We start from the raw sequence: 14,565 nt of genomic DNA, 5'->3' as shown, positions 1-14,565 counted from the left end.
AAAGGGACTAAGCCGACAAGAAAATGAATGAATGAATGTTACTTTTTTTTGTTTAGCTTTTTTATAACAGAAAAATATAAAGAATTAATTCACACAAAAATGAAAATTCTGTTAATAATATAATAATAAACTTTGCACGTCTCTGGACCCTTGCAGTCTATGAAGGGTCGGAGAGCTCTCATCTGAGCTGTCAGATATCTAAAATATATTTTAATATATATGTGTATATATATATATGTGTGTATATATATATATATATATATATATATATATATATGTATATATATATATATATATATATATATATATATATATATATATATATATATATATATATATATATATATATATATATATATATATATATATATATATATATATATATATATATATATATACATATATATATACACTTATATACACATATATATTGAAATATATTGAAATATATTTTAGATATCTGAGAGCTCTCCGACCCTTCATAGACTGCAAGGGTCCAGAGACGTGCAAAGTCCAGAAAAGGAACCTAAAACAGTCAAAACATTCCATGTGACTTTAGTGGTTCAACTGTAAACATATGAAGCTCCAAGAACAATTACAGTAAAAATAAAAACAGTAAAAATGACTTTTTTCTTCATGTCCTGGTGCACATTTACTACAGGTACAATACTTTTGCTGACTATAATGGCAATACATAATATTGCCTGTAATAAATTTGTCCTGATTACCTGATCAGAAAGTAAAAAACATTAGCAAACAAAGTAGTTTTTACAAGTTTTTTTTGACTCTGGGGAAGGCTCTGGACAGCCCATTGTGGATTTAAACTAAAACATTGGATACACTTTCACTGTTATAAAAACAAACAAAAAACAAAACAATAAATAAATGTCTCGGGACCTTTGTTGCCTCTGAATTGAATATCAGAAATATTTTAATTTGTGGATGACTAAGAGGGTGAGTAAACAATAACAATTAATTGTGTTCCATCAACTGTATATATTTAAGGGTGGTTGTGGTATGCTAAAAATTCCAGGTTGTTTTAATTGCTCTTCTATTACTTTTTTGTAGATGAAAAAAGATAGAAGACAACACAGAGAGTAAAACAACCGCAAGAAGGAATCAAGGCTTATTTTTCCAAGCAAGTCCTTCACAGTTTCTCTCTACATCTAATGGAGGGTAAAGAAGACATCCTTCCTCAATTAATGTATCTGTTTGAAGCATTACGAAAGAGGCATATGGCAGCATGTCTCAGAGTCTGCCATGCAAATCCTAAAATTGGCAGTGTCTGTGATGAAGAACTGTGAGGAGCGGCCATGCAGGCAATGCATCCCTGGTTGATTCCACCTCCTTACCGACACATAGTGCTGCTTTTGCAACCACCAAAAACTTGTTTATTCATTAAATCCACTTTGATGAGAAGGCACAACAATTACCAACAGAAACCCATCTGCTGACCACTGAAACAGAGAGTTAATTAAAAGAACGTGGAGCTTAGTGGAATACCGAATGAAAATAATTAACATGGCTTTTTTCTCCTTACGGGTTTATCAAAATTGCCAATTATAGCATCCCCCTAAAGTATTTACCAGTGACGCATGACAGCACACACACAAACATGAGTGAAACTTCCTTAGTTAGAGTGCTAAAAGTCTAAATGATGTGCTTGATTGAATTAATGACTTGTGTGAGCATCTAAATGTAAGACTGCATTTCAAAATCAGTGTAGTGAAGGAAACAAGATCTTCCAAAAATATTTATAATTTAAAAATGCAATGCAATTCTCGAATTTTACAAAATTTTAAGATAATTTCTGGCCTTTGTTAGGAAATGTTATATATATATATATATATATATATATATATATATATATATATATATATATATATATATATATATATATATATATATATATATATATATATATATATATATATACGTACAGTGCTCAGCATAATTGAGTACAACCCATTTTGAAAATGATTATTTTTATCCATTTCTCAGTGAATAGTCAATGTATTTTAGTGCATTTAAACAAAACAGATATGTTTATTAAAATAATATTTTAGTCACCAAACATATTTAGAAATTGAAAGATACAATACAATTAAATTCAAGCGAATATATATATATATATATAAAAGGTAAATTTTTGAGGGGTGTACTTATAAACAGTTAAAACATTCGGCTGATTTAATTTCCACAACACAGATTGGCAATTAGTAAAATGAAAAACACTGTTAAGCTTAATCATACAATGTAACATATAATTTACTTGGGGTCAGATACATTTTTTAGGATTTCTTCTTGATTATAATTACAACAGTCTCACAAAATGTATGTACCAGATGATAAAACTCAGAAAATGGAAATATACAATTAAATATATATACAATTAAATAAAAGTTTTTTTAATGTAGTGAATGTCAATCCTATAATTCCTATTATTTTAGTTATTTACCTATCTATTATTTTTAGTTTATCTATTTAGCTTATCGTTTTGTTTATACACTTTTATTTTAGCTTGGCTGAAACAACAACGACAATAACAGTAATAACAACTGATGATTTTAAACATCTTCAGGTTTCATCAGGCCAATTGTGTAAAATAATTAAAGCCTAATAATTCAAATGCATTGACCAGCAAATGAGTTAGTTTCTGTTTATTTCTATATGTAAAAATTCTCAAGTAGTAATAAAATTTTCATTTCCAATGTGTGAGCAGCATGTATTAATAATAATAATAATAATAATAATAATAATAATAATAATAATAATAATAATAATGATAATAATAATAATAATAATAATAATAATAATAATAATAATGCCAACGCGGTGGCGCAGTGGGTAGTGCTGTTGCTTCACAGCAAGAAGGTTGCTGGTTCAAGCCTTGGCTGGGTCAGTTGGCATTTCTGTGTGGAGTTTACATGTTTTCCCTGTATTCGTGTGGATTTCCTCCGGATGCTGCGGTTTCCTCCACAGTCCAAAGACATGCGGTACAGGTAAATTACTGTCCGTAGTGTATGAGTGTGAATGAGTGTGTATGGATGTTTCCCAGAGATGGGTTGCAGCTAGAAGGGCATCCGCACCGTAAAAAAACATATGCTGGATAAGTTGATGGTTCATTCCGCTGTGGCAACCCCAGATTAATAAAGGGACTAAGCCGAAAAAAGAAAATGAATGAATGAATAATAATAATAAGAAGAAAACAAATAAGAAAACATGCATTTACACCTAAGCTGACTATGGAAGCCTGTAGATTGATTTTTAAAAATTATTATTATTATTATGTGGTCATTGGACATTTCAAACAAATGAAAATGAAAGTTACATAACTCATAATTATAATAATGTCATTTTAATGACCTAATCTATCAACACAATGCAAGTGAATTGCAAATTTAATGCAAACATTCTACATAACTAAGATCAGATGCCACAGTCCTTTTTCTTGTGTTTATTTTGTTATTAAGATTATTTTGTTTATTTTGTTATTTGTTATTGTACACAGTCACCTGCAATCTAGCCCATGCAGATCGCTGGAGAACTCTGCCAACAAAAGAACTACATATCCAGTCATGCACCACTCACACACCTGGCCTAGATCCCCATGATTGCAAACAGACACAGCTGAAGCTGTTCAGGACTAATTACACAGACTATATGTACACCTCTCAAACACACATACATTGCTGAGTCTTGTTTTACAGTTTTGTGACATTACAACAAGTTTTCCTTGCCTTGTCTAGCCATGTTTTGACCCTTGCCTTGTTTGTTTGTTTATGCTGTCTGCTGCCTGCCTATACTGGCCAATTGCCTGTGTTTTTGACTATGAATCTGGATTTGCCTGCATACATCTGTTTGCTCCTAATTGTGACCATTGCTTGCCTGACTATTCTCAATAAACCTGCGTTTATGGTTTATGGATCCACACCTCCCTTGCCAGCGTCCCGTTCACATTACAATTGCAACAGATATTAGTTATGAGTATTTTGCTACAAAAATATATCAAAGATACACCATAAAAAAGTGACTCCTTATTTAGTGAAACAGAACTTGAAAACTGATTGAAGATTTGATCCCATATTTGTATGTCATATTATTTATTTGCTTTATTTTATTTATGAAATCTAATCATTTCACTTAACAGCCGTCAGTGTCACAAACAACAAAGTATTACTAAAAAGTCACAAAATGAGGCCGTACTCACTCACACACTGGTTGGCAGAATGAGCAGTGGCTCGTGCCCAAGGTCTGTCCTGGTAGAAGGGAGCACAGAGCTGACAGTCGACCCCTGCGGTGTTATGCTCGCAAACACACACCGAACGGCCTTCGTCATTGACCACACAGTCACTGGCATGGCCATTACACTTGCATCTGCAAGACAGTTGAGAGACATCATTATTAGTCTACTTTCAAGGCTCATTGTTTTCTGTGGACACATAAAAAAACAGCCTTAAAAATAAGCTCAGGATGTGGCATACTGAGGCGGGAGAAACAAATGAGCCAGATGGTAGAATTTAAAACCAAATGACACCAAAACACAGGGCAAATTACTTTATGCTATGGGGAGAAGAGAATATGAGTTGGTAAAGTTGATAAACACTGTCAGAAAAGTGGAACACATACTAATCAGTGAAGATGTTGCATTCATTATATGAGGAATTATCTTAACAAGCCTTGTGTGCTTTCTTAACTCGCAATGATGACCAGGATTAAAGAGACAGTTCACCCAAAATTGAAAATTTACTCAACATTTACATATTCGAAAGTGGTTTACATATATAAGCTTCTTTTTTTCTTGAATACAAAGTGAAGTTTCACGAACTAATTTTGAGAGGAGCATGTGATATGATTAACTACAGCTGATCCTCATCGCTAATCATTAGCTAGCCTATCGGATTATTCCAAAATTACTTTAAATATCCTGCCTAAACTTCATTCCCTATCTTTGTTTTGGAAACCCCCTCTGTCCTTCCCTTCCCCTCAATTCTATGATCGGGCAACACGGCGACTCAGTGGCTGGCGCTGCTGCCTTTCAGTGGGAGGGCCAATGGTTCAAGTTCTAATTGAGCCAGTCGGTACTCTCTGCGCGGAGTTTGCATGTTCTTCCCCTGTCTGCGTTGGTTTTCCCTCTGGTTTCCACAGTCTAAAAACATGTACATAAGCAAATCGTAATAAAAGTCACAAGCACTTATCGCATACATACTGAATCAATTAGAATCACCATATTAACCAAAGAACAGGTAAAAAACGAACTGGGGGCTCACGAGAAATACCTGATCTCGTATCCCTCCTAATGCTCATTGATCAGGCGGGAACCTTAGGCTTATCTGTCTCCGAGCTCAGGGTTCTCTCCCAGGACAGCATGCCAAACTTGCTATAATAGTTGAGCATTATCTAAGTGTGAACTCTTGAAATAATACTGAAAAAATGTTGGAAACTGGCTAACTTGCAAAAGTAGATGACAAAAAATAATGTGTCAAAGGCTATTGTATTCCTTATACATTGTTCATAATATCTTATTTTTTGCTTATTGGGAGAAAGAAACGCAAATAGGTTTGGAACAAATATAGAATTAGTAAATTACACAATTTTCATTTTTGTGTAAACAACCCCTTTGTCATGACTGGTCCCTCTTGGATTCCAATGAGATGAAAAAAGATAAATGTTACAATATTTATGTGTATTGTTCTCAGTCAAACACAATTACTGTAAAAAACGCGATTAATGTCATTCATTCATTCATTCATTCATTCATTTATTCATTCATTTTCCTTCAGCTTAGTACCTTATTTATCAGGGGACACCACAGCAGAATGAACGGCCAACTATTCCAGCATATGTTTTACGCAGCGGATGTTTTACGCACCCATAGTCTCATTCACACACACACTCATACACTACGGTCAATTTAGTTCACCCAATTCACCTATAGCGCATGTCTTTGGACTGTGGGGGAAACCAGAGCACTCAGAGGAAACCCACGCCACACGGGGACAACATGCAAACTCCACACAGAAATGCCAACTGGCCCAGCTGGGACTCGAACCAGCGACTTTCTTGCTGTGAGGCAACAGTGCTAAACACTGTGCCACCAAATAATGACATACATTTTGAAAAAACCTTAACAAAACCACAAATTTTTAGGAAAATTCTAAAAATTCCCTGCAAAATCCTAGCCGAACTGATTACAAAGAAAACGACCTAATCAGAGAAACAACACTGTGATATATGAGCTAATGGAATGAAAAAAAAAAAATCAGACATTTACAAACTCAAACACAGACACAAACAAAATACAGATGGTGGCAAAGACACAAACACTGTCTCTTCTACATCCTGTTTATACTACAAATACACTGACTGAAGAAGGAGAAAGTAGATCACACGGCTAGAAAAAAACTCTCTCTCTTTCCAACAGAAGCCCAGTTCCTCTTGATATTTAGTTTTTTTCTCTTTCTAATCCTCTTATTCATCACTTTGTCTGTTGCTTTTTTTGTTGCTCTACTTGCTTCCATTTTCTATTTGTGAGAATATTCAACTGCTACAACATTGGTGGCAGGTAAAGCACATGCAACGTAGTTGTGTATATAGTTTTTTTACCTTCCCCCCACAGAGAAATCAGAAATGGCATAAAAATATGATCGAAGCACTTTGGCATCTTTGAAGAACTCATCTCCAAAAGTATTCAGTCTGTCCAGAGAGATGAGGATATCCGTAGCAGTCACCCAGTCCTAAAGATAAAAAGACAGAGAGAAAAACAGGAGGGAAAATGCATGTTGTAATATTTTTTTTACTTTTTCAAACTACTAAATTAAAATGAACTGAAGCAACACAATTCTCATTTCATTGGAGCAACTTAATTTTTTTGTTCAATTCACATAAATCTATTAAAAGTGTTCAGTTAACTTAATTAATTTGTGTTGGGATAACATGAATGAATTGTGCACTCTCAGAATTAAAGGTACAGGAGCTGTCACTGGGGCAGTACCTTTTTAAAAGATACATATTTGTACCCAAATAGTCAACAGGGGTACCTAAAAGGTGCATATTAGTACCCAAATGTACCTAAAAAGAATCTTTGAGATACCATTATGGACCCTTCAGGTACAAATATGTACCTTTTGAAAAGGTACTGCCCCAGTGACAGCTCCTGTACCTTTATTTCTGAGAGTGTGTGGAACCCTGCATTTTTTAGTGTATATACAGCGTTTTTAAAAGATGTTACATTTATTATAGTATTACAGTTCTTCTGAAATATTAAGCAGTTCAGTTGCTTTCAACACAGATAACATGTTTCTTGAACACAAATCAGCAAGATTGATACCTGAAGGAATATGATCAAGGGATCAAGGGAATATCTGAAGGATATGATCAATTGTATGCCAAATGCATGCTTTTATGTTAATTTAACTAACTAAATAGGTTTCGAAGTTGATTTTTAAGTTATATGAGATTAAAATTGATGCTTTGAGTCTAATGTAATGCAAGTTGAAATTACTTGCAAAGTAAATTTGAATAAACTTTTGCATTTAATTATTTTCTACAGTGGAATCGCACTGTGATTTGCAGTACAGTTCATTCATTCATTTTCTTTTTGGCTTAGTCCCTTTATTAATCAGGAGTCGCCACAGCAGAATGAACTGCGAAATGAACTGCCAACTTCTACAGCATATGTTTTACGCAGCAGATGCCCTTCCAGCTGCAACCCATCACTGGGAAACTTGCAGTACAGTGTATTATAAAAATGTTTTGTTGTTTTGAATTACAAATGTACTAAAGCTTTATATTTTTATATTTGTACTAAAGCACAATATTTTTTTTCTTGTCATATTAAGTTGATAATGTACTTATATAAAATAATCATGACTACACGGTCGCCTCAAAGTTTTAAGTTGAATAAAAATACCCTTATGAGTCCATTGAACTAATATTATGATAAACTGACTTAAAACAGCCTGCATAACGTCTAAACTTAAGTTAGAACGATTAACTTAGTTTAATAAGTTACAATGACCTAAAAACATATGCTGTCAGGACTAATTGATCATATAATTTTTTACAATGCAGTATGACATAGTTGAAAGTATAACAAAACCATGCATCATAATTTTACAAAACAAATGTGTTAAACTATATTAAACACAATTACCATCATACAATATGTAAAATTAAATTCATCACCAAAAACGTACATGTGCGTATAATAAGAATTAACTGTATTACCAGCCTGATCTCGCTAGGATCCTTATCTAAGTAATGTTTTGTCAGTTTAGTGGCTAATTCATACAAACTCATATGAGTTTAGAAATCTAATTATGTATGATTTTTATAAAAAAGAGACGTGGCACCAAACTCCTGCCTTAAACCAACCATCAATGAGGAATTTGAAAATCATACTAAAATGTATGAATAAGATTATACAAATCCACACGAATTAGCCACCAAATCAAAAACTTATGAATAGGCGTGAGATAGTATTATCAGTTAATCATAATTCAATTCATACTCTGACAGATCACTGAATCAGATACAGCTAAGGTTAGAGGTTGTTTCGAGATCACAGCAGAACCATAACTTATCCTCATAACTCATGTGTATGTCAAGAAAAAACAAAGCTATAGCACCTTTGTGTATTAATGAACCTGACATAAGCAGAAATAATGAGGCGGCAGACACAAACAGAGCCTTCCTCATATTTTACCGCGCAGTTGTGCATCTGTTCAAATGTGTTTTAGTTTAGTCACGTGTCCGTGTGAAAGCAATAGAGTTTGGTCATCCTTATCAGTGGCTGGCCTGTTGACCCCTGTTCTGTCCGTCTTAATGGGTTTTAAGCCCAGTGTGACGGTGCACACATCTCTCATTCTGGAGGAACAAGATAAAAGAAGGAGCAGAGCTGGAAGCACATCCGAGGCTCCTCTCGACGGGACGGTAAAGTCCATTCCTATTCAGAGCAGTTGAGTAAACAAAAGAACGAAACAAATAATCCCTCCATGTCTCTTTGTCTCTTTAACGACGCTCCTCTGACTCGGCTTCTGTTTTTTATTATATATGTCGCTCTGCTCTTCTGTTTCTTCCACCTCTCTCTCACTTTCTGTATACAATATTCTTTATCTTCCCCCCGGCGTCTCACTCTCTTGTTTCTCTCGCTCATCCACCGCTCTGCTCAGTTTTTTTTATGCCTGCTTTCCTTTTTCAACTCACACTCTCGTCTACCTCTCTTGTTTTTGTTTGTGCAGTGCTTGTGCATCATGTAGAAAAGGACTTATTTTGGGGGGAAACAATGTGCTATGAATCATAAGCAATAACAGCTCCAGTAGTGCAGAGTGAGAGAAATACAAGCGCCGTTCTTCAGTCTAATGAGCTGCCTCTGTAGGCAATGTTTTAAGACATCATTGTCATGCTACAGCTGTGAAACCAGTGGTAAAGTAGCCACTGAAAGCAAGCAATTTAATGCCATCTTCTAGTATTTCTTACTTAACTAAGTTATACTGTATATTTCCTTTTTAAATTTTATATATTTTTTAAGATTATAAGCAATGCTGAATTTACACTCTACAGAAAGCAAATCACTTCAAAACAGAGATTTATAAAACAAACCAGTCAACATTTTTCAATAGTGACTTTTTTTTTCATTTTTATTTAAAGGTTCAAGATTCTTGAGAAATATTTAAGATTTTAACAGATTTGTGTGTGTTGAGCATCAGTTTAGACAATGTTAAAGCACCTGTCAGCTTTAATTGTGGGCAAAACTGGATAATTTTGAGCTTTTGTCAGCTAATTTCATCTTCCGGGTTTAAAATCATTTTTGGGGCGGGATCAAAATCGGTGACGTATAGCGAATCTGCTAGTGGAGTGATGATGCGTCAGTTTCTCAATATTATTCATAGCTGAGCTTTCTTATCTAATGAGAAGACCCTGCTTCTTAATTATTCATAAGAGCACATGCTTTCTGAAGGCAAGGCAGACCTGCCAAGCTGTGATCCAATGACTGGGTGAGACTGCATCTGCACGGCAGGGGTCGTATGTGTTTGTTTCCATGATCCGCGAGATTTGTTGCATGTTTTTCCCCATGATTCTGTCAGGGCCGATACAGCAAAACTGTTGGTTTGCAGCAAGCTTTGTTGTCGGGAGAGCTGTATGAGAATTGGAAAATGGCAGACTTTGTCTTTTATCAGATGAGTTTGTTACTGTTCAGGCTGCTGTTTTCACCATATGTTTAAAATCCATCAGATTACCAGCAGGGTTAATGGTTGGAATAGATAGGGCAAGACACCTGCTGCACTGCTATCCACTGTGTCTGCATTCAGACCCGGTGATTGAGGAGGAAAGAAGTCCTTCTCATTTATAGTGTTTATATAAGTTTATATAAACATGATTATTTTTATAATGTTATAGCAAATTGTGGTTATGTGTCTATGAAATTACTAATAACAAATGTAGCCAGGCATGAAATTACAGTTTATTTCTTTGTATTTTAACTTTGTAAACTATAAAATCATGCATCTCCTCACGGTTTGTGTCTCATTTTGTGAGCCAACTGGCAACAGTTGTTCGCTTCCCTCTTTCTCCCCTGCTCTGCTGGCCACGCCCACTCCTCCCTCTGCTCACAGCACTCTACGCCCATCTCAGAGCATTTTAAAAAGAATTCAGAGGTAGACTTGAACCTAAAGAGGGGGGTTCCATGGCCCTTTAATGCCAAGTCAGCAACCAAGGCTATTTTCATAGCAAGAGCATTTCAATAATAAATATACAATTAAAAACCAACAAACAAATGAATACATAAATTAAATACGATTTTTAGCACTAATACGTGAAAAAAATTCTACAATTCTACCTCTAGTGTCACTTTGCTAGAAATGTCCTTAAGATAGCTCATTTAATAAAAAAAAGTCTTCTGGACACATTAAAAGAAGGACAGTCCAGTAAAATGTGTTTTACTAGAGAAATTGTGCAGTACAATTATTGAGTATAGGGTCTTAACCTTTGAGTAAAAAACATGGGTTATTCTTGTATGTCCAATATGACATCTGCTAAAAATCACCTTTTTTCAAAAATGTAAATTAGTCTTAAAATGTTTTAAAATTCTGTTTGAGATTTCAGGTTGGATTTCATACAATGTATTATTTTTCAATGCATTCCACTCCTCTTGCCACTTGTTTAAATGTAAACATTGCAACATTTTGTAATATTTTTAAACAATACATCAAGTTATTTATTTCGATGTTAATGAACTGTGAGCAAATATATCATTTATCGTTATCAACAGCAACAAAAACGAATGATAATGAATGTGTTAATACTGTAAGTAAAAATAATTGTATGTTTAAATATACAATTGCATTCAACATTAACAATATTGTAAAAGTATTAAAATAATTCAAAACCAATGTGCATGGAGTGCATTAATAATTCATAGCTCATATATAGTTCATTAATTCTTACACGTTCCAATGGCAGCTGGAAATTAAGCTTTGCCAAGAATAAATTACATTAAAAAAGCAATAACATTTCACAATTTTACTGGTTTGTTCAACAAAATGTACAGTATAGCTATGAAGAACACATGATGATTTTTTCTGAAACATTATTAAAATCCTAATGACCCCAAATGTTTGACCATTAGTGTTCATAGAGTGTTCCAGATCAGCAAAATTATGAGGTTACACTTCAGTAAATGATCTGCTTATGGAGGCAGGGTTTGCTTATGGGTTTTGGAGCAGAACAGCAGAAAGGTTAGTTGATTTGCTTTGACCCTTTACTAATGCACTGTACACTGTAGGGGGCTCTACTAGTAAGCTCCACTGATCCTCTGTGTCTGCTGATCTTTAAAACTCAGCTTGCAGGGCTGTATTTAAGTACAGGTGTCAAACGGGTCCTCAACTGACATTTAGACTCATTTCACTCATTTATTCATGCAGGCTCTAGAAGCTAGCTCACATCTCTGACATTAGCAATAGTAAATAACAAGTTAATTATTATTATTATTATTATTATTATTAATAATAATAATACTGTGTAATGGCATAGTGTTTTAGGGCCTGTTTAAAGATAGTATTCATTTTTTTTTAAATATGTATTTGTTTTTCGAATTTAGATACCGCATCATGGCCAATCAAAGGTGTTTAGGACTTCATTTAACAGCACTCAAAAGCTGGTATCTGTCTTTTTGACCCTAATATCTAGAGCAGTGTTTCTCAACCACGTTCCTGGAGGACCATCAACACTGCATTTTTTGCGTCTCTTTTGTCTGTCACACCCATTACAGGTCTTTTAGTCTCTGCTAATGAGCTGATGATCTGAATCTGGTTAAGGAGACATGGAATATGTGCAGGGCTGGGAACGTGATTGAGAAACACTGATCTAGAGAATCAGAAGATGGGGCCATTTTTATTTTTATTTTACAAATGGTATGCATTAGCTGGTGCCCAACACCAGCTCTGTGAGAAAATAAGTACATGCTACATGTGTATTTGTTATAGTTTAACCCTTTATTTTATATTCATTTTATTTTACCAAATCAAATCAAAACTATTTTACTTTAACCCTGGCTGAAGCAGTAGGTTTGTTATGTCAGTCTAACAATAATCAATATGTTATAGTTTGAAGGGAAAGATAGTAATTCAGCAATTCAGAGTTTTATGATTATTTGATGGTTTATTTATTGCTTATTTTACATTTCTTTCTTTGTATGATGTTTAAATATAAATAAAAGCTAAACATGAATTTATTTGTATTGATTTTATTTCTAAAATATCATATAGTTTTATAAGAGGTGGTGTCATAGACTTGGCAAATTCACTTCAGACTTTTATTCAGGCATGCATTGTGGGCGATTTCTATTTTTAATCAGCTATTTGATGCAGTTTTCTGATGCTTTTGAAATATTATTCAAATCAATATCAGAATTATATCATATGGGGCAAAATTCAGAAATATATTTGCAATGTGTTTCAAGCTGGGTTTACACTTTTCTGTCTGTAATTGTAAGTTTGTTATGATATTAAAAAGAGGTAAATGTAAAAAATACATTTTATAGTGATCCTAATACAAACCACAACATTCTGCAAAGTTTGTCTGCAGTTGGAGTAGAAATCAAAGCTGGTGCTCTCTGTATTATTTTCTGTTGACTTCTTTCACATTTACATGTAAATTCCTTGACCTTATTTTGAATTGTTAGCTTGAAAAAGCAGAACAAGCCCATACATACAGTCACCCATAAAGCCCATTTTAAAAAGTCAGCAAAGTAGTTAAAAGCGACAAAAAAAAAACAAAAAAAAAACATGGATTTTAATCCACTAGAAGTATCTCTCTGTGATCCAATCAACCTAAACGCATCTTATTAGATGTGAACTGGGCCTTAAATGACATACTTGATTTCCTGTCAGAACAGTAATACAATTCAAAATTGAACACTTGCCTAAAATGTCTACCCAGCACACTAGACTGACTTATTTAAACAAGCTGTGAACTAATTCAAGGAGGATAAATATCAGTAACCAAAGGTGGGCCGCATTATGAGCCAACAGAACAGAAACGACATGCATGACTTTCTTTACACATTTTATCTGCCTCTGTCAGGACTGTGTTAGCAACTGTTCTGTCATCTCACCGCATTTGTACAGTACCATGATTAATCATATTGCCACTTCACAGCTCAGCTTACTGGCACAAACCCTGTGCCATGAAAGATAGTGCCCTGGGTTGGTATTAACAGTACTTGTTTGACTTCATAAGCCACGAGGAGACTATTAAAAGACGTTGCTAATCCATAATTGTACATATGCACAAGAATATGCCCACAAAGCATATTCATTTAGTATGATTAAAAAATAAATAATTTTGGCAACAGGTTCATGGGTAGCATGTCAACATGCAGTTGCTTCTCAGATAGCTGTGTTTGAATAAAGAGCTTTTGTATCAATTAATGACAAGAACTTAGTCATAGGAACTAGTCCAGTTTTCCTGAGAACTAAGTTCCCCCTGGATAATTTTTCTGCTTGTATTTGCGCCATCAGTAGAAAACTCTTTCAACAATATCAAACACTGAGGATGGAGGACACCATGATTAAAGCTGCATTTTCACTGTAATGGAGATGGAACATAACTGTATAAAGTTATGTGACTGAAATAGCAAGCAGGAGATCTAAATAGAACCTGTAGTGCTACATACGGTATCATCGAGGCTGAGAAAAGAGCACAACTTGGCAGACAAAGGCAGGAGGTAAATGCTGCTAACATTAGCTTTCTGAATGTTGAAAGGGGCCAATCACACAGAAAGTGTTTTTGAGTCTAAAAATGTGAGAGGCAGCATTCAGAAATGATTTTAAGCGCCTCCTCTGCCATGTTAAAGTCAAAGAAAACCAACTTGCTACTGTAAACAGAAGCTTACAATACTGTCCCCTCCTCCGAGATTGGCCTACTGCTTTGGAAGTGACATTGATGTGTAGTACTGAATGTAAAAGCTGATTTTCTTTTAACTCTATACAACATCTTAAAAGACACAGGTTGGGAGGTCATGCATAGCTGTCAAGTGTGTGTTGGCATAGAAAACAATGAAAA

At 34.4% G+C, this 14,565-nt stretch overlaps 1 protein-coding gene across 1 annotated transcript in view; it reads right to left on the bottom strand.

Annotated features, from left to right (window-relative positions):
* lamc3 (laminin, gamma 3) overlaps positions 1-14,565 on the bottom strand; it is a 141,094-nt gene that overhangs the window by 95,408 nt on the left and 31,121 nt on the right. Inside the window, exons 3-4 of the mRNA XM_056458058.1 lie at positions 6,607-6,737; positions 4,211-4,377 (exon numbers count right to left, since the gene is read on the bottom strand). Coding sequence (XP_056314033.1) covers positions 4,211-4,377; positions 6,607-6,737 — 298 coding nt within the window. The remainder of the gene's footprint in view (positions 1-4,210; positions 4,378-6,606; positions 6,738-14,565) is intronic.

The sequence above is a fragment of the Danio aesculapii genome, chromosome 5, assembly GCF_903798145.1.
Source record: "Danio aesculapii chromosome 5, fDanAes4.1, whole genome shotgun sequence".
Taxonomy (NCBI): Eukaryota; Metazoa; Chordata; class Actinopteri; order Cypriniformes; family Danionidae; genus Danio; species Danio aesculapii.
The sequence above is the reverse complement of the archived record's forward strand: the minus strand, read 5'-3'. Positions and strand labels throughout refer to the sequence as shown.